At 55.1% G+C, this 26,523-nt stretch overlaps 1 protein-coding gene across 1 annotated transcript; it reads right to left on the bottom strand.

Annotated features, from left to right (window-relative positions):
• GPAT4 (glycerol-3-phosphate acyltransferase 4) lies at positions 1–24,723 on the bottom strand. The gene is made up of 13 exons (XM_058669796.1): positions 24,631–24,723; positions 15,397–16,263; positions 5,566–5,635; positions 4,660–4,960; positions 4,294–4,368; positions 3,747–3,836; positions 3,562–3,655; positions 3,115–3,230; positions 2,133–2,188; positions 1,856–1,941; positions 1,241–1,369; positions 1,067–1,146; positions 1–583 (listed from the first exon to the last, which is right to left on the bottom strand). Exons 2-13 carry the CDS (start codon positions 15,559–15,561, stop codon positions 475–477), a joined length of 1,371 nt encoding a protein of 456 aa, XP_058525779.1. The 5' UTR covers positions 15,562–16,263; positions 24,631–24,723; the 3' UTR covers positions 1–474.
• Between the last annotated feature and the right edge of the window lie 1,800 nt (positions 24,724–26,523).

Here is a 26,523-nt window from a genome sequence, read left to right as displayed (position 1 = left end):
TGTTTGCCATCCGTACATTTTATTTACTCACAGAAGGCCACAGGAGGCCTCAGCCTATGCCCAGCCCTCCTGACACTGAACACAAGTCCTTCACTCAACAGTCGCACCGTCGGCCCCACAACAACCCTGTGAGGTAGGTGTCGACGCCCTCCCACTCTGGGTCCGTGCCACCAACGGGGAAACTGAGGCACACATGAAAGAGAGAGCAAGTCACACGGGCAGCAGGGGCAAGCCTGAAGCTGTTTGTCACAGTCGGACCATCTGGCAGTGGAGTCCACGGCGCCCGCAGGCCTGGCTGGGGCCACGCACGACCTGCACAGCTGCAGAGCTGACTTTAATGGCACCCTCCCGAGAACCCTGGGGAAGACACGGGGAGGCGCCCGCCCCGGACAGCAGGCTGCCGACACCGGGCCAAGCCCGCCGCCCGCCTGAGGTCCCGGCCTGGATGCAGGCCTCCCGGGCGGCTCTCCAGCCTCAGGAGCGGCTCCTGTCCTCATGGTTCCCGACGATCATCTTGCTGTAGAGCTTCTGCTGCTCCTCCTTGAAGGTGTCCTTCACCTTCTCCCTCTTCAGGCCGCCGTCCCTGCAGAGGAAGGAGCTGTCACAGGCCTGCCCACCCCGCCCCGGCCAGCTCGGCCCAGGGCTGGCCTGCTGCGGCCTCCAGACAGCACCCTGATGGCTGAAGCGACTTCTAATCAAGTGTTAAGAGATACGGGGCAGGCACTGGGGCACAGCTGACTGAGCTGCCACTTGCACACATCAGAGCACCGGTTCAAGTCCCGGCTGCTCCCTTCTGCTGCAGCTCCAGCTCCTGCTAATGCACCTGAGGCGCTGGGAGCCAGACAAGCGCCTGGACCCGTTACTGCTGGGAACCACGTGGCCTGCCCTATGTGTCATGGCCTCTTGGGGAGTGAGCCAGCAGACATGTCAGAACCATGCACCCTGGCGCAGGCACGTGCTTACGAGCAGCTGCTCCGATTGATGGCTGTGGCTGGCCCAGCATGTGCCGCAGCCCGTGCCACCCAGGCCTACAGCCCACACTGACCAGGCCCGGGGGCTCACTCACCACAACAGGTCCACCAATCCTCCCTGCCGGGCGATGGCCGACTTGACACGGTTCGCAAACTGCACGGCGTCCTCGTCCGCCTGCAGGAGGAGCGTAGAGGATGGCTCAGTGCGGGCTGCCGGCCGTGGGGAGTGGGAAGGGGCCCCAGCGTGCTGACTAGCCGCCGGCACCCACCTCTCTGGTCATGGGTGGCATGTACCACACACTGCAGACGATGGCCCAGCTCGTCATCATCCTCAGCAGGTACGTCACCATCCCATACTTGCTGCTGTTCCAGAAGGCGTCCCCAAACTGCGGGTCGTACTGCAACAAGGCAAAGCCAGGCTAAGAGGTGGGTGGCAGCAGCCCCTCCTGGGAACGCAGCTGTGGGGCCTGGCCTGGCTTTCCCCGGTGCACGCCCAGCCTCCGCCTCCAGCTGTGGCCCCTGGGAACTGCTGGAGAGGAGCAGTGTGCCTGCCTCTCGGATGGCACTGCAGGCAATGCCCACCTCCCCCTGCCATCGTCTCGGGGGCTCGTGACAGGCCCTCAGAGACGCCCTCTGTGGCCGCAGGGAGGACCCAGGCCTGGACAGTCCATGTAAGCTCCCAGCTCGGCCCCCTCCGGGCACACAGCCAGTAGTAGGTGTTTTGCTAGGATTGGTTCCTTCAGAGCCAACATGCCCACCATAGCTGGGCCACCTGCTCCCACATGGGAAGTCCCCGTTTCAAGGGGAGCCCCGATGTGCTAGGCGGCTTCATGGAGCGAGGGGAGGTGACAGGTGTGGGCAGGAATCAGCCCCAAGGGGCCTACCTTTATGGCGACAGGGTACACGGTGGCCCCAATTTCAAAGCTGCCCTTCTTGAACATCATGACCGATGTGTTATTGATGCAGGTCCCTGCAAGGCAGAACAGAGCCAAGGCTGCCTCTATGGGAGCGTGGCCGCAGGGGAGGCGGGCAGGATGCCCCCCAGCGCCTCTGCACAGGACCCATTCCCACAGCGGCCCACCCCCTGGCCGAGGCTGCCACTTGAGGGTCCAGGTATGTGCCTGCTGGCGTGCTGGCCCCCGCCCGGGCAGGCCGACTCACCTTCTGGGAAGATGAGGATAGGCAGCTTGCTCTTATCCTGCACATGCTCAGTCAGCCTAGGACAAGCGGAAGCAGTGAGCCAGCACAGCGAGCTCCAACCCCGGCCCAGTCCCTTCACAAGCCACCACCCCAAGCTTGCACACGAGAGCTCGGGGAGGGTGGGCAGGCAGCTGGCCATGGCTGACCCTGGAATGCCTACAGCAGTCTGTGGCCCAACTCCTGCAAAGTGACACCTCAGCAGGTGGCGGGGCCAACTTGGGTCCCCACGCCCCGGCCACGCAGCTGGTGAGACCCAGGCCAAGTCTCAGCTCCGGGCCTCAGCCTGGACCAGCCACGAGCATGTGAGGGAAGTAACTCGGCAAGTGAAAGCTGGCCCATCTTCCTCTCTACCACACAAACGAGTGAAACAGCAAAGCCTAAGTATACATTTCTATACAAGTGAGACAGCACTCTGCACAGAGGACCCTCCTCGACACTGCCAGCAGTCCCCCAGGGCCAGTGGGAGGTGAGGAGGCCGCTGCAGCCTCACAGGAGGCAACATCACAGGAGTGGGCACTGGACAGCAGGGCAGCCTTCACTCTGTGTGTCCTGCTGCACCAGCCCAGGCGGGAGAGGCAGCAAGCCAAGGATACCGCTGCTCTCTGTGTGTCACCCAGGCCAGGTCCGCACGTCCCCAGGGCAGGGTCCGAGGTCGGAGGTTCTCACACACTGTCTCGCATTGCTGTTGGAAGTCTGAAAAGTGGAGTGGCCTCTGCACCTTTCGCTGCCTAAGGCAGGCTGTTCTCTGTGATGGTACATTCACCCTGTCATCTCAAATAGCTTAATAGAAGTTCTTACTTGGCTTATTATGATGAGTGAGTTGAATGACAAAGGTGAGGGAACATTAACCACTAAGGCTCAGCACTCCACCAATCCATTGGGGGATTCACTGTGAAGCCTTCACAGGCCGGGAGAGGACCTGCGACTCCACTGTGCCACTCACCTCTTGGCCACCAGGTGGCGGTCTTTCACTTCAGACCGCTCAAACCAGACGTGGGGGCAGGCCTTCACCATGGCCCGCTGGATGACACCCATGAGGCCCCCGTGCACTTGACCCACCTAGCACAGCCAGAGGATGTGTTAGCAGTGGGCTCAGCTCAGTTTCCCACAAAACAAGCGTCCCCCCTTGCACCCATTTACATCAGTTGCTAACCACCACCTACTCACTGTTAGGAATCCCCTCTTGGAGGACTCCCCACACCCTACATTTCCCCTCTGAATCAGTAAGAGAAGGCACTGCAGTTAAAAACAGCTAGAATCCCGAAGAAGCAGGGCGGCTCCTTCTTTGTCCCCAGCACCCGCCCCTCTCCTGCCCCAGGTCTGAAGGGACCCTAGAGGCATCACCTCCAGCTGCGTGGCAGTGCCCTAGGGACATGGGCAGCAGCCTTACCATGGCGTAGTAGCCGTCGCTGGCCAGGATGATCACATCGATAGGGGACGTGTGGTTGGCCACACAGATGCCACCATTTCTGGGTCTGTTCTTCCTGGTTGAAATACAGACAGCCACAGAGACCACCACTGCCGGAGTGCGGGGAGCCTCGGTCCGCCCCACCCCACCACCCGAGGCGCTCTCACCTGTCGTGGTAGGTGATGATGGCCGTGAGCGCACGCACGCAGATGCGGTAACACATCAGGTGAACATGCTTACTCAGGAACTCCTTCAACCTGCAACCAACCACAGGACACGCGCTTGGCTTGCGCTGCCAACGCCAATGGCTCCCTGGCTCCAGTCCTGAAAGCCACCGAGAGCTTCTGGAGCTGCCAGCACGTGTGGCAACCCCACCATGAGATCTGGTTGGTCATCGTGGCATTTACACTGGAGGATACAGAGCAATGCCAGCCACCTACACTAGTGACTGGTACTTTACCCCCGCAGCCGTGCAGAGAGGGGGTGGGGAGCTGCCGGCTCCAGAGCTCCCCGGAGGGAAGGCACCTGCGACGCAGACCTGCTGCCTGTCTCTCAGCACCTTGGCAGCACAAGCGGGCACCCGCCCACGGGAGAGGGGAGTCCGGGGCACATCAGGAACATCACCAAATGACAACAGACACAGCCAGCACGTGACCCTGGGTTCCTGGCCTTCATGTCGAGACCCACTGCCCCCAGACAGGCTGCCGCACTTACCGCCCATTCGGCAGGTATCCCACCATGGTCGTGCCCACCACCAGGAGGCCAATGCCGGTGAAAGCAAGAGCGACCCTGTAAAGATGACGACACGAGTTAGAGTGCAGCCCGTGGACCCTTGCACCAAGCATGAGGCTCACTGTAAACACTACGGTCCACACCCTTAACACCAGCTGTGGCTCTGAGGCCTGACCGGGCAGACCCACTGAAGGCACAGACCTCAGGGCTCCCAAAGTGCCGCAGCCTCCCTGGCTCCCAGCAGCCACCTCGGCCACAGGTCCGCAGGTCCTGGCAGCGAGGAGGCTGGCCGTTGTGCCAGCAGGTACCTGCGCCCCTCCCGGTGTGCCCTGGCCCTCAGGTCCTCACCTCAGCGGGAGGAGGAAGCAGTAGCGGATGAGCACGCCCAGCCCCCACAGAACAGTGAGCCGCAGGCTGATATACTGGAAGTTATAGTTGGTTCTGCTCAGCAGATTCCACGACTCTAGCTCCTCAGCCGAGAACCTCTTGGTCACCTCATCATCCATGATGGTCTCCATCCCTTTGCGGCAGAAGTAGAAGATGTCGGAGAGCTCGAATTCCGGGGCGCTGTCTAGCGTCTTGCTGCTGCCACTGCGGCGAATCTCCTTGATCTCCTCCTCTAGTGACGTGGGGTCTTTAGCGATGATTCCTGCAGACATAAGCCCCTGGGGCCTCAGCCTGGGGGCAGTGCACGTCCAGAACCAGTGTGCTCTGGGGGCCACTGCTGCAGGACAGGAGGTCTAAGACAGCAGCGCCCCCTATTGGGAGTGTCAACTGGTGCTGCAGCAAGGCAGTCCTGCTACCCACGCAGGAGATCCAAGGGGCCCAACCCTGAGTGTGCAGGCAGCTGGGAGTGAACTGATGGACACAGGGCCTCTCCCTCCCTCTTCCTGCTGCTCAAGCACTCGGGCCCGAGCGCACTACGGCCTGCCTGTAGGCCCACACGTCTCCGGGAGGTCTTCATGCTGCCAGGGTTCGCTCCTCAGTGCTGCAGTACTGGTGTTAGGTCAGGCTAGGTGCTGCGTTCTGCCACAGTGCTGCTGTAGAGCCGAGAACTTGGTACCTAACTGCATCCTTGCCTTCTAGCGTGTGCGGTGCCACAGCCAGGGGCACCCCAGAAGCCAGAGCCATGCTGTCTGCCCTTGGCAGCCACTAGAGCCAGCACCATGGGCCAGGGAAGCCTGTGTACTTTCTGAAGACCCAGCCCAAGAATAACAGTGCGCAGGGCACCAGGCGAGGGTGGAGCCGCCTTACCGTTGGTGTAGGGCTTGTAGAGCTGGTGATTCTTCTCCTTGGCTCCTCGCTCCATCCTCAAGGTAGCCCACTGAGAAAGGGGGGCAGAACACAGGGCAGAATGAGACCCAATGCCGCGAGCCTACGCCTGGCCCCTTCGTGAAGGCCTAGCCCTGACCCTCACTGCCGGCGGTGCTGCTGCTGCCAGCCGTGTCTGGACTGCCCACGGACGGAGCTACCCTTTACCAGGAGACTCCCTGCCTGTCGTCGTCCCAGCGGTAGGAGGGGACAGGGGACGCACTGGAGATGTTTAAGTTCAGGCTCGGTTCACAGCCCTGTGCATCTGCTTTGTCTCCCCACTCCACCTGAACCCCCTGGGTCACTGAAGACAAGCGAGGACAGCAGGGGAGCAGCTGGGCACACAGCAGGAGATGCCAGTTGCTGCCTGAGCTCCCTGCAGCTCTGCCTTCACTCAGTAAGCCCTTCCTGCCTGCGGGGTATAGGTGCCAGTGCCACACCCCCAGGCCGTGACCCGTGCTGGCAGCTGGAGCCAATGGGCATCAGCAGCTCAGAGCCAGGCAGACAATTTCACCTGTGCTGTGCTTGGGGGCACAACAGGAGAAGAGACAGAGAGGCATGAGGGTCCTGTGCCACCTGCCAGGTTACCCATGCTGAGGGGTGTCAAGTCTGGTTGTGCAATTTTCCTGGTGCCACCGGTTCCACTCCCAGCAGCCCCACCCAAGTCAGTGAGCAGGATGGAAAACCCAGCCCTCTGGCCACCCTGTGAGAGCCAGAGCTGTCCCAGGCCACCGCACGAGCTGCACTCCTGCCACTCCCCCGAGTCTTGCCACTTGAGGAGCCCGGTGACAGGGACGGGGGGAAGAAAAGCGACAAAGCGGAGTACTCTCCTCTGGTCCTCTCCCCTTGTGCCCACTCCACAGCACGGGCTGCACGAGGCCCCAGACAGGTGCTGGAAATTCAATCTAGGTCTCCCAGGTGGTGGCGTAGCCAGCTGAGGAGCCGCCATCTGCTGTGTCCCAGTGTGTGCGTGGCAGGAGACTGCTGGAACCGGGAAGGTGCCCTGACACAGGGCTCCCACACCAAATGCCCCCGCCCCACAAACAGGCCAACACACAGCAGGCCTTTTAGGGAGCTCGTTTTCAGGGTAGATGGCAGCTCTAGCTGCTCCTGGGAGGCCCACATGCCCGTGCCAGGACACAGCCCAAGCCTGGCTCCTGGACCACGACGTGTGGCCTGCAAACCAACAGGTGGGAGGTCTCTGTCTCTGTTTCTCTTTCTAATAAAATTAATTTGCTTTCATTGTAAAGAAGTTTTGTTTTCAGCTGTCTGTAACTGAAAGAGAAGCCCCAGGCTAAGAGTGGATTTCACTTTAAATCCCTCCCTGGGTCTGAGATGCAGTTAACTGTCACACTGCTCAGTGACTGCCTTCCCAGACAGGAAAGACAGCATCAAAAACACCAGCTCTCCTGACAGAGGCAGGCTGAGGTTCTGCAGTGGGTTTCTGCAGTCACTCAGCACGCCGGACACTACAGCTCAGGCCCACCCGCCGCCTCCTCTCCAGCTGGCCTCAAGGCCAGCATCACAAGACAGGGAAAACAGGCCCCCTTGGGCAGCCCACAGCAGGCCTCACACACAGCTCCTCTCTCCTCCCCTGCTCAGCTGCCATCTCCAGCAGCCACTGTAATCCACACCTGCGCTCTGCACCGGACACCAGGGCCAATCCCACACCTGCAGGGGCCACGCATGCTGCAGCCTGAGGTTCAGAGCAGGGCGCCGCTCCCACCTCAACCTCAGCACTGTGGCCCGCAGTCCCATCCTTGCGGGCTCCCTCCCACAGGGCACCACATCCTAGCCTGGGCGGCTAAGGAAGAGCCCTTGCCCACACAGCAGCCTCTGGTCTCACACCACCTCCTTCGTCCACTTCCTCCCTCTGGCGACAGCTGTGTAACTACTTCCCTTTCCCTTCCAGTTCACCGAACACAGGCTGCCAGGAACACACCACGTCACTTTCTTACTCAAGACCCTCCAGTGACTTGCCAAGGCCTACAGAAATGTTCGGCATTACAGTTCACCTCATTCCTGCATTCACCTCATTCACCTCATTCCCCCAATGTTCTTGCTCTCCCAACTACATGCTATTGCCAAGCAGGGCTATACTGTTTCATCTTACCCAAGACGCTTCCAGAAGGCCCTGTCCTCTTCCTGCTTGGGTAGGCATTATGATAGAGCAGGTTAAGCTGCATTTATGTCGGTAGCCCCTCCTGGAGCTTCAGTTTGAGTCCCAGAGCCTCCCCTTCTGACCCAGCTTCCTGCAGACACACGCTGGGAGGCAGCAGGTGATGACACAGGCGCTTGGCTCCCTGTCACCCTCACGGGAAACCCAGACAGGAGCTCCCGCCCTCAGCATGGCCCAGACCCAACTACTGCTGACGTCTGGGGAGTAAATCAGGGGACAGAAGGTCTCTCTTTTTTCCCCCTTTCAGTAGATGAAAAATAAACATATTAACATTTTAAAAAGATCCACTTCAAATGCCAATTTTTTAATGAAATGTTCCCTGCCCGATTCCTGCAACCACAATCACCCTTGGCCTGTTAATATTTCTCTGGCATCGCACTCTGAATTAGTACACATAAAAGATTTACGTACTGACTCACATGAAAGGCCACGTGACACAGACACATCTTCGATCTGCTGGTTCACCCCCTCAGCGGCCCCAGTGGCCTGGGCTGGGCCAAGTCAACATCAGGAGCCTGAACTCCATCCGGGTCTCCCCCAAAATAGGGGTCCACACACTTGGACTGTCTTCTGCTGTGTTTCCAGGCTCACTGGCAGAAATCTGGGCCTAAAGTGGCACTGTGATGTGGGTGGCAGGCACCCCAATCAGAGGCTTAAGCCACTACGTCCCGATGCCGGCCCCTGGCATCCAGGCATTTCAGGGCAGTGTGCCTGAGCACCCTGCACGGGCAGGCAGACAGGGCTGCAGCCAATTCATCAGCTCCGATTACTTTGCTACATCCAAGTCTTTACAGGCAAAAACACCTGAAACACAGAACCATAAAGTATCCCCCCTCCTGCAGTCTGTCCCAACCCAGCCAAGGTTATGTTCCACACAACCTCCTCTCCCATAACTGTGTGAAGCAGGCATTACTGCAGCCTCAATGATGCAGGCCAGGTTTCTGTGCAGGTACGGAAAGCCCTGGATCCAGGGCCGTGTGGTCCCAGAACTAATACCAGTCATGCCCACCACTGTCTGATACTGCCCCATCCTCCTTCCCCAGCCCCAGTTCCCATGACTGTTTACCTACAGCTCCTGTGCTGGACCACCGACCAGAACAGCTGGCCCCTCACCTTTCTTCCCTCCAAGTCCCTCACAAAAGGCCTCCCACTGGGACTCGTGTGGCAGAGACATGCACACTGCTCTTGGAATACATGGTTCCCCCAAGAGAAGGGGAAGCAGGGACCCCTGCCCTTCACAGCAGGCCTGACACACCCAGGCTCCTCTGCATGGGACGAACCAAGGCTGGGCTTCTTAGGTCTGCCCAGAGCTTGCTAGCTGTAACAAGCTTCATGAAGTTCAGCCAGTAAAAAGTAAAAATGGCAGCAAAAATGGCCAGACACCAGCCCCACGCACTGGGTGCTGTCCTGAGGAACGTGCTCCGGCAGCACATCAGCTGTGGTGCTGCTCACCACACTGAAGCCTGGGAAACGTTCACTCACCCCCAGGTAGGGAAGTAGAGCCTTCAGGCTAGATTCCTGGGGATACAGTGACTGGGCTCCAGCGGCAGCCTGCAAGAAGCGGAGTAGTCATACACGGCCACAGCCACCACAATCCTGACAGAAACATGTCCCCAATCCAGCACTGTAGCACACAGGCTAAAGCCTCCACCTGCAGTGCCTGCATCCCATATGGGCACTGGTTCAAGGCCACTGCTGCGCTTCTGATGCGGCTCCCTGCCAATGTGCCTGGGAAAGCCGCAGAAGACAGCCCAAGTGCAAGGCCCCTGCTAGCCACATGTGGACCCAGACGAAGCCCCCAGTTCCTGGTTCCAACCTGGGCCAGCTGTAGCCATTGAGGCATTTGGACAATGAACCAGAGGTGGTTAACTGATATCTCTCTGTAATTCAGCCTTTCAAATAAATCAATCCATATTAAAACAAAACAAAACAAACAAACAAAAACCCACCACCACCACCACCAACAACAACAAAGACTCTGGAGCCCTAAAGTAATTGGCGGGAGAGAGTCTTGTCCACTGGTTTTCTCGCTAAAGGCTGTTCCATGACCAGGGGGTGAGGCTGGGCTACAGGAACACACCTAGATCCCAACATGGTGGCAGGAACCCAGTTACTGAAGCCATCAGCTCCTGCCACTTAGTACATATTGGCAGGAAGCTGGAGCCAAGAGATGAACCTCTGCAGTTCCCCCTGGTGTGTGTGAGAGCCGAGTGTGTGGTGGGCAGGGTTGGATTAGGCCGCAGCACTCACTGGTTTGTGCAAGAGAGGGGTTAGAGACAGATCTGACTTGGCAATTGCAACTATCAGTGGATGTGTAGGCTGATGTGGGTGACAGAAGCAGTCGGACCCTGTCCTGGCGGTAGCATACAAGAGTCAGGTCTTGGATCACCTCAGACGAGATTCTCTAAGGGTCCACCCAATTATACCGCTGGACCCAGATCTCCAACCATGGGGCGAGTGGCAGGACCTGTGGTCTGACAATGGAGTGCATGTGTCAAGCTGGGCCTCCTCAGTGGCTTGGCTGGAGCAATGGACGGCAAACCCAGGTGCACATGGAGGAGTTGGCAGTTCACTGGAGCCTGCAGAGGACATATGGTACCATAGCAGAGGAAACAGAACAGAACAAATTGGCCAACTGCCCCAGCCAAGCATTGACAGCAAATATCTGGGAGAATGGAAACTCTAGGGTGGACTGTGTCAGCCAAAAGAGCCTGGAGGGATTTCCTCATCCTTGCATCTGAGATCAACAGCATTTCAGAACTATCGAAACCACTTGAGCAGAACCCTCAGAGCCCACCCCACATTGGAGACTCTGGGATGACTTTGGGTGGCTGTTCCCCAACCCCAGGTGCTGACAAAGTTGAGAAGCTGAGTGTGACTTCTCCCCTCATCGCCCCCTCATCTCCCAGATATAGGCAAAAGAAAAAGAAGATGTGGAAATAATGGTCTCATCCACTGTCCCCTAATCCTCAACCCTTCCCACCCTAATCAACGATGTGAACATCATCAAAAAGAAAATTGAAAAGGAAGAGATGGACCCTGCAATTGAACCCCGAAACTCTGGGGTGGGATGTAGCATCCCATTGGCCCAAATGCCCACTCCCATCAGTATGCATTTTTCAAACCCTATCCCCATCCCATGATTATCCAGATAAAAGGGACAGCCAGCTTACTAAGAGGACCCCTGTGGGCCGGCGCTGTGGCACCACTGTCATGGCTGAAGCATCAGTAGCGGATGACAGGCCACGTGCCTGGGCCCTGCCACCTATGTGGGAAATGTGGCCGGACTTGAGGCTCCCGGCTTCAGCAGTGAATCAGGAGCTGCAAGAGTTCTCTCTCTGCTGTTCAAATAACCAACTTTGGGAAGGGAAGAGGGCTCACCCATGCCACAACAGCAAGAAGATATCTGTAAACCACGCAGCCCCTGGCCAGGGCCAGGACCTGCCAGTGGGCTCCTCAGCCTCCAAGCTTGGGGAAACAACTATGACTGACAGGCCACCAAGCCGTGGGGGCTGCAGCACCACACAGGGACAAAGACCGAGGCCCTCCCAAGGTGAGGGACAGGGAGCCCCGGGAGAGTGCCTCCCCAGGCCTGACACCAGACTGGCTGGGACCATCTTTTTTTTTTTTCTTTTAAAATAAAGATTAATTTATTTTTCCTGGAAAAGCAGATTTACAGAGAAAAGGAGAGACAGAGACAAAGATCTTCGGTTCGCTGGTTCACTTCCCAAATGGCCTCAAGGGCCAGAGTTGAGCTGATCTGAAGCCAGGAGCACAACCCTACACTCACAAGGGAGACCCAGAAGCTCCTGGCTCCTGGCTTTGGATCAGCTCAGCTCCAGCCATTACAGCTAGTTGGGGAGCGAACCAGCAGATGGAAGAATTCTCCCTGTCTCTCCTTACTGTAAATCTCTCTGCAATCATACATACATAAATCTTAGGAAAAAAAAAACAGCCATGACTGGAGAGATTTTCTTGGCAAAGAGTTTTATATATTAACTGTGAGGGGCATTTTCAAGATGGAGGAAGGACTCTCCATGGAGTCCCACCCAGGGTCAGCCGCGAGGCTGTTTCACAATGAGAATGCCCTGGGCTCATCTCCCAGCTCCGCCTTATAGATGCCCATTCCCACAGGCCCGATTACATCTCTGGTTGGGAAACTAAATGAAGGACAAACGTCAAGGTCACGTCCTAAGGTCTGCCTGTCCCTACCTGGCACATGTCTCTTATGCAGGCACAGGGCCCAGGCACCAGGCTAGTTAGTATTCACCCCCAGGACTAAAATTCATAAAGCTTAACTTTCCAGAGATTAGTGGAAATTAACAATACAAATATAGGGCCCAGCACGATAGCATAGTTGCTAAAGTCCTTGCCTTGCATGTGCCGGGATCCCATATGGGCGCCGGTTCTAATCCCGGCGGCCCTGCTTCCCATCCAGCTCCCTGCCTGTGGCCTGGGAAAGCAGTTGAGGACGGCCCAAAGCCTTGGGACCCTGCACCCGCTCTGTATATCAGCCTTTCCAATAAAAATAAATAAATAAATCTTTATCTTAAAAAAACAAAAAACAAAAAAACAATATAGAGGCACTGACTTGGCCTTGCAGCTGAAACACCAACATCGCACACATCACAGTGCCAGAGTTCACGTCCTGTTCTGGCTCACAAGTCCAGCTTCCTGGGGGCGCAGACCCTGGCGCCAGTGGCAGTGACTCAAGCTGCCAGATCTTGCCAACCGTGGGGGACGCCTGCACTGGGTGCTGGGTTCCTGGCTTCACTGTGGCCTGGGCCTTTGAGGTTTACAGGACAGGATGGGCCTGCTGTTTCCCCAAAATAGATATCTCCACAGTAGTAAAACAGACAATCCAAAGATCGCCTGGACCGATCAACAAAACAACTTAATTTGAGAGGCAGAAGGACACAAAGGGAGGGAGGCCGAGTAAGATCTTCTACTTACTGGTTTACTCTCCAAAAGGCTACAACAGCCAAGCCTAGGCCAGGCCAAAGGCAGAGCCTTGGACTCCATCCACCCCTCCACGTGGCACCCAGGCCATCTGCTGTTTTCCCAGGTATATTAGCAGAAAGCTAGGTCAGAAGTAGAGTAAGGCTAGTGGTGTGGTGCAGCAAATTAAGCTTCTACCTGTGATGCTGTTATCCCACCTGGGTGTTAGTACAAGACCCGGCTGCTCCGATTCTTCTTAAAAAGAGTTATTTATTCTTATTGGAAGGTCAGATACACAGACAGGAGGAGAGACAGAGAGGGAGATCCATCCATTGATTCATTCCCCAAGCAGCCACAATGGCTGGAGCTGAGTCTATCCAAGGCCAGGAGCCAGGAGCTTCTTCTAGGTCTCCCATGAGAGTACAGGGTTCCAAGGTTTTGGGCTGTCCTCTCCTACTTTCCCAGGCCACAAGCAGGGAGATGGATGGGAAGTGGGGCTGCTGGGATTAGAACCAGCAAATATGGGATTCTGGCACATTCACGGCAAGGACTTTAGCTGCAAAGCTATTGCGCTGGGTCTGGCTGCTCCACTTCTAACTCAGTTTCCAACTAGTATACCTGGGAAAGCAGCAGATGACTCAAGTGCTTGGACCCCTGAACTTACATGGGAGACCAAGAAGAAGTTCCTGGTTCCTGGCTTCAACCGTACCAACTAGACTAGTACAGTTATTTGGGGAGTGAATCAGCAGACGCAATATCTCTGTCCTTCATTCCAACACTGCCTTTCAAACAAATAGTAAGAAAAAAAAATAGTAGTTGAGACTCAAACTGGCAGTCCAGTGTGGGATGCGGCCTTGCAAGGGGTGGATTCCCCCGTGCCACTGCTCAGCTTCCAGGTGTGTGCGAATCACCTGTGCCTTGTGAACATGCAGTGTGACCCTGGCAGAGCTGAGCCGCCCCTGCCTAACCAGCTCCAGGTGACACTCGGGCTGCCATCTCCAGGCCACTCTGAGAAGCACGGAGTGAGACACAGAGCACCACTGCTGCCCAGGCACCACACTCCTGGGAGCACTGGGCCCAGCCGCCACTAACGGGCAGCCAGGCACAGGTGACGGCCGGAAGGACCCCAGCCCCACCGACATCAGACTCCAAGGAAATTCTTAGTTCCTGGCTTCAACCCGACCCAGGCCATTTCGGGCAGTTGGGGAGGGAATCAGCAGATGGGAAGAGCTCGGCCTGCATTTCAAATGAGTAAACAAATATTTCCGAAGAAAGTACTCAAATGTATGTCGATCAGGTCCACAGCAGACCTGTGGCACAGCCAGACGGTAGCACCAGGCCTCCGATGGAGACAGGCAGGCACCGATACACACCCCTGGGCAGATGACCCCTGACAAGACATCAAGCCCCAAAGGGCAGAGGAACTCTTGAGAACAGGTAGGTGTACGGAGCCAGCGGTTAGGGGAGGCAGACTGGGCCTGCCGCAGCCAAGCAGGACGAGAACTGCAACCAGGCGGGGGGGGGGGGAGGGCATACTTGAACTGCGCCTTGCCACTCAAGGTTCTACAGGGCGCATTTAGCTCCCTGCTTGTGGCCTGGGAAAGCAGTCGAGGATGGCCCAATGCATTGGGACACTGCACCTGCGTGGGAGACCCGGAAGAGGTTCCAGGTTCCCGGCTTCGGATCGGCGCGCATCGGCCCGTTGCGGCTCACTTGGGGAGTGAAACATCGGATGGAAGATCTTCCTCTCTGTCTCTCCTCCTCTGTGTATATCTGGCTGTAATAAAATGAATCAATCTTTAAAAAAAAAAAAAGGTTCTACAGGGCGGGGGAAAGCTAGCTATAGGAATCCCCCAAGACTGCAGGCCACTCCTACAATCCCTCCCAGCAGAGCACCACGTCCCATCACTCTCTTAACCTGCGTCCTTCCACTAAGAGTCCATTTATCCCATCTACCAGAGTTACAAGGAAGCAAAAGGAAAATGAAAAGCAGTCAGTGAACCCTAAGATAGTACACGAACAAACAATGCTGTCTTATTTTTACCGCTAGCGGCACATTTCCCGATTCTACCAGGATTTGGAGGCTGACACTGGCACACTCACACCTCTGAGCTGCTGAGTCCCCGTATAGGTCGCTTCCAGGAACCTGCTTCCTGCGCAACACAACCAGCTCTGCTCCAGGGTACATTCGGGGAAGTTGTGACACACAGCCAGAAATGTACTATCCTTCCCCTTTATCTTGGGAAAAAAAAAACACTCAAAGGCCCCCTCTGTCCACTCGTTCTGTCAAACATGGGAACTTACTGCAGAGAGACGACTGCTCGGGAGAGAACGGGCCCGCCTGTGCTCGCCAGGGAGGCCTGGGAGACAGCGCTGGGTGCTCCCTGCAGCCAGCCAGGGGCAGCCTGTAGGGCTCCTGTCTGTATGAAGGGTCCCCGCTCTGCCATCAACGAGCAGCTGTGTTCTGCCTGGCCTCAGTCTTTCTCTCAAACACATGCCCAGCAGAAACACACTCCTCTCTTCTCCCTCACACTCCACTGCCCGCTCTCCTAGCCTCCTCCAAGCCCAAGAGCGCTAACCTCTGGGCAGTGGGGTGGGGGAGAACCGCACCTGCTTTTGTGACCAGCCCCACCCTGCCAGGAAGCAGTACAACTCACTGCGAAGATCTTCAGCAGGGTTTTCATGTAGAGCTTTCGGATCCCAAAGGAGACTCCAAACACGGCGGGGACGATGATAAAGACGAGCAACAGGGTGAAGAGGACGGTCAGTGAGATGCCCAGGAGGTTGACAATCAGGCTGTTGAAGGGCAGCAGCAGGAACATGGTGGAGGCTGGCGGCCCGGCTCGCGCCCCCTCCCCGCAGAGCACAGCCTTCAGAGGGTCCTTCCGCCCAGCGCCCGCCTGCAGCTGCCAGCACGTCCCCGGCCGGTGGCACACTCCATTCCACAGCTCACATGGCACGCCTACCGCTCAGACAGCGCAGGAGAGTGACGTCGGCAGGGAGGGGCCACGGGGGGGCGGCCCCTGAACGCGGGGCCTCCCCTGTACAAACGGGCTGTGGAGGTGGGTGAGGAGGGTGAAGCATCCGAGGCTGGGCAGGGCTTCCGTGTGGGCTCGGGGCCTCGGCTGGACTACCCGTCTGCAAGCATTTAGCAGTTAACTCAGTCCTGTGGCTCTGTCACTGCCAGAAGTACCAAGAAGAGTTCAACTTGGTGCCAGAAAACCCTGGTATCTGCTAGGAGGGAGGAGTGACTGCTGGCACTTCACACAGAAGGCTTTTGAACTTGAATATTTGGAAATTAAATAATTGTTTTACTCAGAGTTCTTTCATCAGCTGAAGGGTGTGTTCACTGTGGAGGGTTCCCGTCGGGCGCTGTGGCCGGTCCCCTGGGGCGCATTCTGCTATGGTGGGGGTGACTCTGGAAGCGCCTGGCATCGGCTCCCTCCTGACCGTCTTCTCCCTGAGGGCCCTCGTGCAGCGCTGACCTGGGCTCCTGGCAAACAGCTGCTCACATGCTGCCAAAGCTGGAGAGGAGAGAGACAGCGTCAGGCCAGCTGGTTGAAGGAGCAGTGGCAGCCCAGGGCTGCTCGGGTCCCCACGGCCAGAAGGACTGGCAGAGACCCGGACCTGGCGCGTGAGGCTTTCAACTCTAAAGACAGCACACGTGGGCACCCATGCTGCTGCAACCAAAGTTGCAACACATGAGAAGCCCACATGAGAAAGGTGCCCTCTGGCCAGCAGATTCATCCACAGGCACAGCCATACAGCCAGCAGGCCACGCTCCCGCGAGGAAACCACACCACCGTCCCAACCACCTGGCAAGGCCCCTTGTCCCTCAGCTGACTGTCCACCGAGCCGAGGTTGGGTGTACCTGCAGGCAGCACTCTGCTAGCACCCACAGCCCACTCCTGGAAGCCGTGGTTTTCAGCTAGAATGTCACCACGACCTTGCCAGTCTCTCTTTCGTTGTTTTAAATCATGTTGCATATATCACTACATGCAAACATGATTTAGTACACAAAACGCACATGGTAAACCTGTTTCCAGGAGAAGTCACTAGAAATACACCTGCGAGGGAAGGGATGTGGAAGCCGCACACACAGTCACCTTTTCTGCCGAGGTAGAGTGAACCCCCAGCACTGGTGTTCCTTCCTGAACTCCACAATTTCCAACCTCTCATCCAAGTATTCGGAGTTCTGCTACTCATTCCAGTCCACAGGTTCTCAATGCCAAGTCCTGAACTTGGAGCACCCTACTGCACTTGGCAAACTCCAGGCTTCACATCAATCACTGTCTGGCTCTGTCACTTAGAAGGGCAAGAAACGGAACAAATAAGCAGGTACTGACTTCACTTTGATTCCAGCCCACGCTTCACGGAGCAAGGCCTCTCACATGCTGTCCCATAGAGCAGCAGGCTAGCACAGGCGGACACAGGCCAGCTCTCACACTGCTCCTACCAGAGTCCCACACCTGGGAAGGAAGTGCGCACCAAGGACATGACTTCTCCGTGGCACTGAGTCACAAACGCTAGCAGCTATTTTTGATCCTATCCTCCACTTTCACATGATCATTGCTAAGTTACTGAGTTGCCCGCATGACAGGCATTAAGCTAGTAAGCATACTACACACACCATCCTCACTTCTCACCAGTGTGAGGCAGTGACTGTCAGCAGCTTCCTAGCTTATGAAATGTACCCAGGGCCACACAGCTAAGAAGTGGTGGGGCACAAGTGAGGACAAGCCCCCTGACTCATAGCCCTCACTCTGTCGGCCCATGCCTTCTCTCAAATCACCCTGAAATAAATTCACACACCCTTCATGCCCTGCCTGATCCACAGCACTTCCTGTGGTTAGGCAAATCTGATTGCTATATCAGACTTTGAGGTTCTCAAAATCCAGGGGTTAAAAACCCGTTAGATGGGCAGCCACACTGCTGCCCCCTTACAGCTGTCTAGTCCCAGCCTAAACCAAGGGCCACACTTCCAAGTCACTCTTCCCTCCGGACTATAGGAGGCAGCCAGAACCCTCTGGCCACGGTCAAGGTCACCCCAACCCGAGTCAGGGTTTGACACGAACCCGGCAACAGACATGAGGCCACTGTGCTCTTCCCTCATTTGGACAGTTCTTTTGTGGACACAAGCAACAGAGAATTCCCAAGGGGATCCTGAGTTCACGTCCTCAACATGTCAGCAGAGCATGCAGCAACAAAGCTGTTTCTGCACCTAGCTCAGGGCTTGGCAGGCCATGGTTTTTCTCCCAAGGCCTACAGGCGTGCGTCTTTCTCGAGGCTGGGAGGACACACAACAGCATGGCCTGCAAAGCCAGTGACCTCTCTGTTTGCCGGCCCCATGCCACCCCACCCCTGAGCTCCTGGGACTGAATGTAGCGTCGGGAGCAGAGAACCAGCCAAACAAGTTACATGGCCAGTACCAAACAATGCTCACGTAAATTCTTGGAAGTCAAGGAAATGGCAGGCAAACTGCAGTTACTGAGAAAGTTCCCAACATTCTGCTAAGGTGTGGGGTAACAGGCAACTCTTACGGCCCCTGTATACAGACTTACTTGGTCTGGCCCTACCAGACCCAATTCAACCCCTCTAATTCAATCAGCATCCAAGCAAGCTTGTTTGGAAGCTGATGACTTTGTATGGCTGCCGGGGAATGATCCAAATATCCCCGTGTCCCTAGCAGACGGGCTCGACCTTGGCACCCAGGCAGCCTCCCAGCGGGCTTCCTGGTGCTCACTGGGAAGTGTTCTTACCAACCCCACCCCCTCCCACCCCAATATTCTGAGAGAAACAAAAGCAGCAATGGATTCTGATCTTTCTAAGGAAGAAACACAGCTTCATCCCAGGCAGGCACCGGCATACCTGCTGGGCACAGAGTGGGCCAACACTGTCAGGTGGCAGGCATTTTAACAGTGAGCACAGTTGCCTAGAGATGAAGACTCAATAATAAACATTTATGAAGTCCTGACCCCAAACTTTAGTGACTGTTAACAATGAGAAAAACAGGATGACAGAGGTAATTTCATTAAATGTGGTAGCAACACCAGTTCCAGCCAGCGGAGCCAGTGCAGCCCACAATTGTCACACTCAGTCTGGAGGCGACAAGTAACGTCCACTGCCTGGGTCCTGCACAGTGCCCTGGTCAGACCCTGGACATTACTCCCGCATTTCATTAGGCCAGGAGAAAGCAGGGACTGACCTTCAAAGGGGGATGTAGACTATGAAACCCCCCAGTACTGGCCAAGCAAGTAGTAAGTACTCAGCAAGACAGAGGAATCTAAATTAAAATGACAGCAAGGGCCAAAACATTCTGATGAAGCACTGTAGGACAGAATGAGAGAACAACCTCAACTAAAGCTGGCTGGAACAGAAAGAGCATCGCCGTATGAAACCAACGCGGCAACTGCCGCGGTATAAAGGAACATGGCCCACGTCCCTGCATGTCCACAACCCACTGTACCCTGTGACCAAGGAGAGCAGTGGCTCCCAGTGGGGCAGGTGCTGGCTGTCCAGGAACACACAGCAGTGTCTGCAGATGTGCCTGGCCGTGACAACTTGGGGTGCATAGAGATGAGGTGATGCCCCATGCAGGAGCACAGTGACCGTATGCAACACCAACATACACATACAAACAGACCAAGACATCCATGTCCATCCACCGAGACACGATCAAACACTGCTCACCTGCTAACAGACCTTCCTCCACGCTGTGAAGAAACAATCTCCCAGCTAGGTGCACAGTCATGTTCCCAGTAATACCAGCTTGAGGGAGGGAAGAGGCGGAGGGAGACACAGCTGGCCTGTGTTTGCAGAGGTACTCAGCCCTGACTGCTACACCTCTAGCAGTGGAGGGCGGGCGTCACTGCCCCTCCTTCTGGACTCTTTAGAGACCTGCAGTTGTTACTACAGCTCCCTGGCTCGGCATCTGAAGCCAAGCACGGCATCTGAATCCTGGTAGCCACACACTGTGGGGAAAACGAGCCAATCTCTCCAAGTTTCTGCTCAGTGGTACCTGCTGAAAAGCACTGTTTCAAGAGAAACTCCCACAGCGCCTGGAACACAGTGTGCGAGCAGCTACTGCACTACACTAAGGCATGGCAATAGGGAAGTAAGGGTCTCCTGAGAAGACAACACCAAACAGAAGCCCCTGGCAGCTCCCATTCTGAAGGCACAGCAGGCTGTGGCAAACCCACGACTGTCTGTGGCCGCTGCCCACACTGCCAGGAGACCAGGCGCTCAAGGCTTGTCACTTCAAGCCAGCCCAGGAGTGAAGGCCTCAGCAGAGGTAGGAACTCAGGCCCAGAAGCAGACGCCATGCCCTGAAGGCCCAGCCATGAGCTCCGTGCTCACCTCTACCCAGGATGCACGCATGGACCACCATGTCTCAGTCCAGAGGGGACAAACAAGAACTGGGGGGAGAGCCGGAGCCTATCGGGGTAGGCACTGTGGTGTGGCGAATAAAGCCACTGCCTGTGATGCCAGTATCCCGTATGGGCACCAGTTCTAGTCCCGGCTGCTCCACTTGTGATCCAGCTCCCTTCTAATGACCTGAGAAAGCAGAAGGTGATCCAAATATTTGGGCCCCTGCACCTCCAGGGGGAGACCTGGAAGCTCCTGGTTCCTGGCTCTGGCCTGGCCCAGCTCTAACCACCAGGGCAAATCTGGGGATTGACCAGTGGCTAGAAGTGTGCTCACACACACCGTCTCTAGCCTGGCTTTCAAACAAACAAATCTTTAAGAGGAAAGAAACTGGAAGGATGTTTCTGAGGAGCCAGAGTTGAGGATGACTGGGCTAAGTGTTCTCACCAGTGAACTCAGTAAAGGAAACAAGTTGAAAACACCGACCCTCTGTCTGTGATCACAAACTACTTGTTAGTAAGTAAAATGTATGCTGTTCTCTACCTGAAAGGGGTGCGTGTGGCAGGCTTTGGGCCCAGCGCTGAGGACACGAGTTAGTGACGGCGGTCCCCGGCCCCGTTTCAAAGCGCCCAGGTTTCTGCCCTAGCTCAGCTCTCAGCTCCAGCTTCCTGCTCATGTGCAGACTGGCAGGCAGTGGCAATGGCTCCCTATCACCCACATCAAAACCAAAGACCTTCACTGAGGGCCTGCCTCCTGCCCTGGCCTGGCCCATTTCCAGCCATTGTGGGCATTTAGCGAGTGACCCATGGCATGAGAGCCCTCTGTTTCCCTGTTAATTAAAAAGGCAAGGGTGGGACGGGGCGGGGTAAGGGGGTGCTCAGGAAGACACTACACACCCAGATGCCGGAAGAGAGTTGAGAGGCTCTCCTAGCAGCGGACCGGTAGCTGGTGGAGGTGGGCAGGCCTGGAGAGCACTCAGCGCTGGCTCAGCCTGGGTTTGCTCTGGGCACCCCTCAACTGGAAGCTAGCACAGGTCTGCAGAAGGCGCTTTTGGGGCGACACTCAGTAACTGCATTCAGCGGGCTCACCTGCCAGCACACTGACACGCACACTCCCATCACCTGCGGTGCTCTGCCCTGCGGCACCATAGGGAACTAACAAAATGCCCTCCCCAGGCCTCAGCCCAATGGACCCAACTTGCAGAACCACGAGCCCACAGGAGCCTCTGCACTGTCAGCTATTCCATTACTGTAATAAAATGCTGGCCAAGGGCCAGCGCGATAGCATAGTGCTTAAGGTCCTCGCCTTGAACGTGCTGGGATCCCATATGGCCGCCGGTTCTAATCCCGGCAGCTCCACTTCCCATCTAGCTCCCTGCTTGTGGCCTGGGAAAGCAGTCGAGGACAGTCCAGAGCATTGGGACCCTGCACCCGCGTGGAAGACCTGGAAAGAAGTTCCTGGCTCCTGGCTTCGGGTCGGCGCAGCACTGGCCGTTGCGCTCACTTGGGGAGTTAATCATCGGATGGAGGATCTTCCTCTCTGTCTCTCCTCCTCTCTGTACATCTGCCTTCCCAATAAAAATAAATAAATCTTAAAAAATAAAATGGTGGCAAACACAGATGCTGAGGCACAGGGTGCAAATTTTAGCTCAAAATTAAGACTAGCCCGCTACACTACTAGTGGAGTGGGAGGTAGTGCAGCTACCTTGGGAAACACAGGTACCATACAATCTAACAATTCCATAAAACCCAACAGAAATAAACACATCACACAATAAGAGCTGTCTACGAATGCTCTAGTAGCATTACTCAGAACAGCCAAGAGATGGACCAATCAACACAGCGTGGTGTGTGCCCACACTAGGTGGCCATACACATAGTGAAGAACTGATTCACAGTATAGCACAGATAACCTTTTAAAACCTCATCCTGGGGGCCGACGTGGTGGCACAGCAAGCTTACCCTACACTTGTGGCACTTGTTTCAAGTCTCAGCTGCTGAGCTTCTGATCCAGCTCCCTGTTAGTGCACCTGAGAAAGCAGCAGAGGGCAGTCTAAGGCCTTAGGTCCCTGCACCCACGTGGGAGACCTGGAAAAAGCTCCTGGCTCCTGGCTTCAGACAGGCCCATGTAGGGAACGAACCAGTGGATGAATGAGCTCTCTCTGTTTTCCCCCTCTCTAACTCATCCTAAGTGGAAGCAGCGTCACTAAAGACTGCATCTTCTATACTACCATTTACATGAAACGGGCTAGCATACCCAGAGAGCAAGTAGAACAGTGGCTGTCAGGGTAGGGGAGGCAGGGCAGAAAGGACTGACCTCAGGGCAGGAGGTTTCTTTCTGAGGGGGTAAAAGCCTTCTACAATTCACTGTAGTGACAGCTTCAAATATCTGTGAATGAAAACCAGTCAAGTGTATACTTTCGGTGAGTTATACAGTATCTGAATTGCACCTCAACAAAGCTACTAAAATATAAACCTGAGGGCCCAGTGCAGTAGCCTAGTGGCTAAAGTCCTCACCTTGAATGCACCAGGATCCCATACGGGTGCCGGTTCTAATCCCGGCAGCCCCGCTTCCCATCCAGCCCTCTGCTTGTGGCCTGGAAAAGCAGTCGAGGACGGCCCACAGCCTTGGGATCCTGCACCTGCATGGGAGACCTGGAGGAAGTTCCTGGCTCCTGGCTTCGGACAGGCGCAGCACCAACCATTGCAGTCACCTGGGGAGTGAATCATCCGACAGAAGATCTTCCTCTCTGTATATCTGACTTTGCAATAAAAATTAACCTTTTCCCACCCAGCACTTTCCTAAAGCCCTGGGAAAGCAGCAGTTGCTGGTCCCCGTGCTTGGGCCCCTGCCACTCCCGAGACCCAGATGCAGCTCCTGGCTTCCAAACGGCCAGGCTCCAGCTGCTGCGGCCATCTGGGGAGTAAACTGGCCTGACAAGCTCGCTCGCTCTCCCTTGCTTGCTTGCTCTCCCTCTGTTCCTCTGTCAATGTGCTTTTCAAGTAAACAAACTATCTTTTTTCAAAAGTCAGCTAGCTGTACAAGGAGATAATCACTCCCTATCTGGAATTGGCAGTATGGCAGACACAGGATGGGGGTTAGATTGCATGTCTCTTCGGTAGCCTAGCGGCTAAGTCCTCACCCTGCATATGCCAGGATCCCATATGGGCATTGGTTCTAACCCCAGCAGTGCCATTTCCCATCCAGCTCCCTGCTTGTGGCCTGGGAGGGCAGTCGAGGACGGCCCAAAGCCTTGGGACCCTGCACTCGTGTGGGAGACCAGAAGAGGCTCCTGGCTCCCAGCTTCAGATTGGCGCAACTCCAGCCGCTGCAGCCACTTGGGGAGTGAATCAGGGGATGGGAGATCTTCCTCTCTGTCTCTTCTCTTCTCTGGATATCTGCCTTACCAATAAAAATAAATCAATCTTAAAAAAAAATCCTTCTCAAACAGAATGGTTATCAGCGTCTTCACTCACAATTGCAGCCCTGGGGCAGGAGTCCAGACCACAGGTAAAGATGTGGCCGAGCAGTCCCCGGTCCAGATCCGAGTCTGTGTGAATAGCTCCAGTTTCCTACTAACACAGACCCTGGGAGGCGGCAAAACCAACTCGAGTAATGGCTCCTGCCAACCGTTAGGGAGACCTGGCCTCAGGATCCTCGTTCCACTGTCAGCCTCTGGCACAAAGTCACTAATAAACAGCGGATTCAGTAAACCACAACATAGTTAAAAAGCACAACTGTTAAACACATGGAAAACCAAAACTGCTGCTTTCAGGGCAATGGCTCAACTGGCTAATCCTATGCCTGAAAGTACCACCATCCCATATGGGCACTGATCTGTGTCCTCACTGCTCCTCTTCCAATCCAGACCCCTGCTGTGGCCTAAGAAAGCAGTGGAAGGTGGCCCAGAGCCTTGGGTCCCTGCACCTGCATGGGAAACTTGATGTAGGCTCCTGGCTTCAGACTGGCTCAGCTATAGCCATTGTAGCCATTTGAGGATTGAACCAGTAGATGGAAGATCTTTCTCTCTGCCTCCCCTATCCAACAACAACAACAAAAATTGGTACAAAGTGTTCAATAAACAGAAGCCACGTAATCAGCACAGTAAAGCTGGTGGTAATAACAACAAAATGACCAACCACAACTTGGTTACCAGATGACCACTGGAAATTCTAGTCCAACCTCTTCATTTTACAGCTCTACGAACTGGGCCTTGGAAGGGTTAAACTACTGGGACAAGCTGAGAACTGGCTGGTAGGCTGAGCCCTCATTTGCTCTGCCTTACAAGTTTAAGAGAAAAGCCAATCATTTTCCCTATTTTGTTCAGAGCCCCGTCCCAACTGTGACACACACACACAGCACAAAAGTACCACTGGGCTACAGTGGCAGTCGAGTGTGACAGGTACACTGCAGTGTAAGGATGCTGCTGCTGCGTGGACAAAGTGTCCTAAGTTTCCAGGGCGACGGGTTCAAGTGAGCCTGAAGTGCAAAACAGCAACACACACACACACACACACACTGCTGACCTTGCGGCTGGCAGAGACAAACCACGCAACACAGAGCTAGGAGAGCAAGGAGGCCAGAGACGACCCCAGGAAGACACAGCGTGCCACTGTTGTCAGGGTGGTGGTCTCATCTCACGTCACTGTGACCTCAGAGAGTTAGAACGGGACAATAAGTAACCAGGTGCCAAGCTGACCTGGAGCAACATAACAGGCTCTGGAAGCTGGCAAACAAAAGACACTCAAGGCCAGCCACTTGCTTAGAAAAGGACTATTTGAGTTGCTGGGCTTTAAGATCCAAGACACTTCCTCACCCAATCTGAACACTGCTTTTAGCTCAATTTTTGTTTTCTTACTTAAGACCTATTTATTTTTATTCAAAAGGCAGATTGTACAGAGAGAGGAGGGGAGACAGAGAAAGATCTTCCATCCACTGTTTGACTCCCCAAATGGCTGCAACGGCCAAGGCTGGGCCAGGTTGAAACCAGGAGTTTCTTCTGGGTCTTCCCTGTGGGTGCAGAGGTGCCCAAGCACTTGGGTCGTCCTCCTGTGCTTTCCCAGACCATAAGCAGAGAGCTGGATCAGAATTGGAGTAGCCACGACAATTACCAGCACCCATACGGGATGCTGGTGCCACAGGGTGGAGGATCAGCCCACTGAGCCATGGCACCAGCTCCATTAGCTCCATTTCAAAATTGGTGGTTTGACATTTGAACATTGTATATGTAACTAGAAGCAACTTGCTGGCCTTTCCCCTTAGGATTTCAAGTACAGGTTCACACGGACACTCAAATGGATTCCTCTTGAGTCAACGGCTAGCCCTGAGTGCTGGTTTTCTGCACTGGCCCGCAGGCCCCGCAGCCTCACCAACACTTGGTGTGGGCCGTCTTTCCAATTTTAGACACCTTGACAGATACAAAGTTCTAGCCTGGCAGTTTTAATTTGCCTTTTCCTACCGAGCTTTTTCTCACGTATTTATTGGACATTCACAGCACTCCTGTATGCCCAAAGCTTCTGCCAATGTTCTGTGAGGGTAATTTATTGCTGAGTGCTTTACCAGTCATCTTAAAAAGTCAAGCTCTTTCTACCCAATGGTGCAGCCATCTTACTTGAAATGACAAGGTACTATCACTGAACTGAATGAGAACTGAAAAACAGTTCAAAAGGTTAAAAAAAGAAATTGAATCACCACATACACAAAACGAGAAAGCATGTCATCACAAAGATACTAAATGTGACATCAGACTTCTTAGTTCAGCTCTCTACAAATCACTAACACATGGAAAAAAAATAACTACCACCTTGACCACAACCACAAATTCTAATCTCAGAGTTAAACGTTAACCTAGCAAAACAAAATGCTGCTTCCCCTGCGTTCTGCTGACAGTGATTCTGTGCACGCAGCCACCCCGAGCACACGTGACCTGGGGCCCTTCAAATGCACTGTCAAGGTGAAATACATGACATACAGCAGCCAGTGCCACGGCTCCATACAAGGCTAATCCCTAACTGCAAGCGCTGGCAACCCATAATGGAGCCGGTTCTAATTCCAGCTGCTCCACTTCCCATGCGGCTCCCTGCTTGTGGCCTGGGAAAGCAGTTGAGGATGGCCCAAAGCCATGGGACCCTGCACCTGCGTGGGAGACCCGGAAAAAGCTCTGAGCTCCTAGTTTTGGATCGGTGCAGCTCTGGTTGTTGCGGCCACTTGGGGAGTGAACCATGGATAGAAGATCTCTGTTTCTCCTCTCTCTCCAACTCTGCCTTTCAAATGCAAACAAATACATTTTTATTATTTAAAAAAGACCTTTAATTTGACAATAATAACTGTATATGGTTATGAGGTAAATGCAATATTTTGCTATATGAATAATATACTGGAGAGAGAATTAAAATAGTAAACACTGCTTTTTTTTCCTA

Source organism: Ochotona princeps, chromosome 11, assembly GCF_030435755.1.
Source record: "Ochotona princeps isolate mOchPri1 chromosome 11, mOchPri1.hap1, whole genome shotgun sequence".
Lineage (NCBI taxonomy): Eukaryota > Metazoa > Chordata > Mammalia > Lagomorpha > Ochotonidae > Ochotona > Ochotona princeps.
The sequence above is the reverse complement of the archived record's forward strand: the minus strand, read 5'-3'. Positions and strand labels throughout refer to the sequence as shown.

What these genes read in the sequence shown, in the direction of transcription:
- GPAT4 (XM_058669796.1), bottom strand. Translation starts at nt 15,561, where the DNA reads ATGTTCCTGCTGCTGCCCTTCAACAGCCTGATTGTCAACCTCCTGGGC. An exon ending in CTACAAGCCCTACACCAACG is followed by an intron (nt 4,961 to 5,565) that starts GTAAGGCGGCTC and finishes TTATGTCTGCAG; the next exon opens with GAATCATCGCTAAAGACCCC. An exon ending in TGCTTCCTCCTCCCGCTGAG is followed by an intron (nt 4,369 to 4,659) that starts GTGAGGACCTGA and finishes TCATCTTTACAG; the next exon opens with GGTCGCTCTTGCTTTCACCG.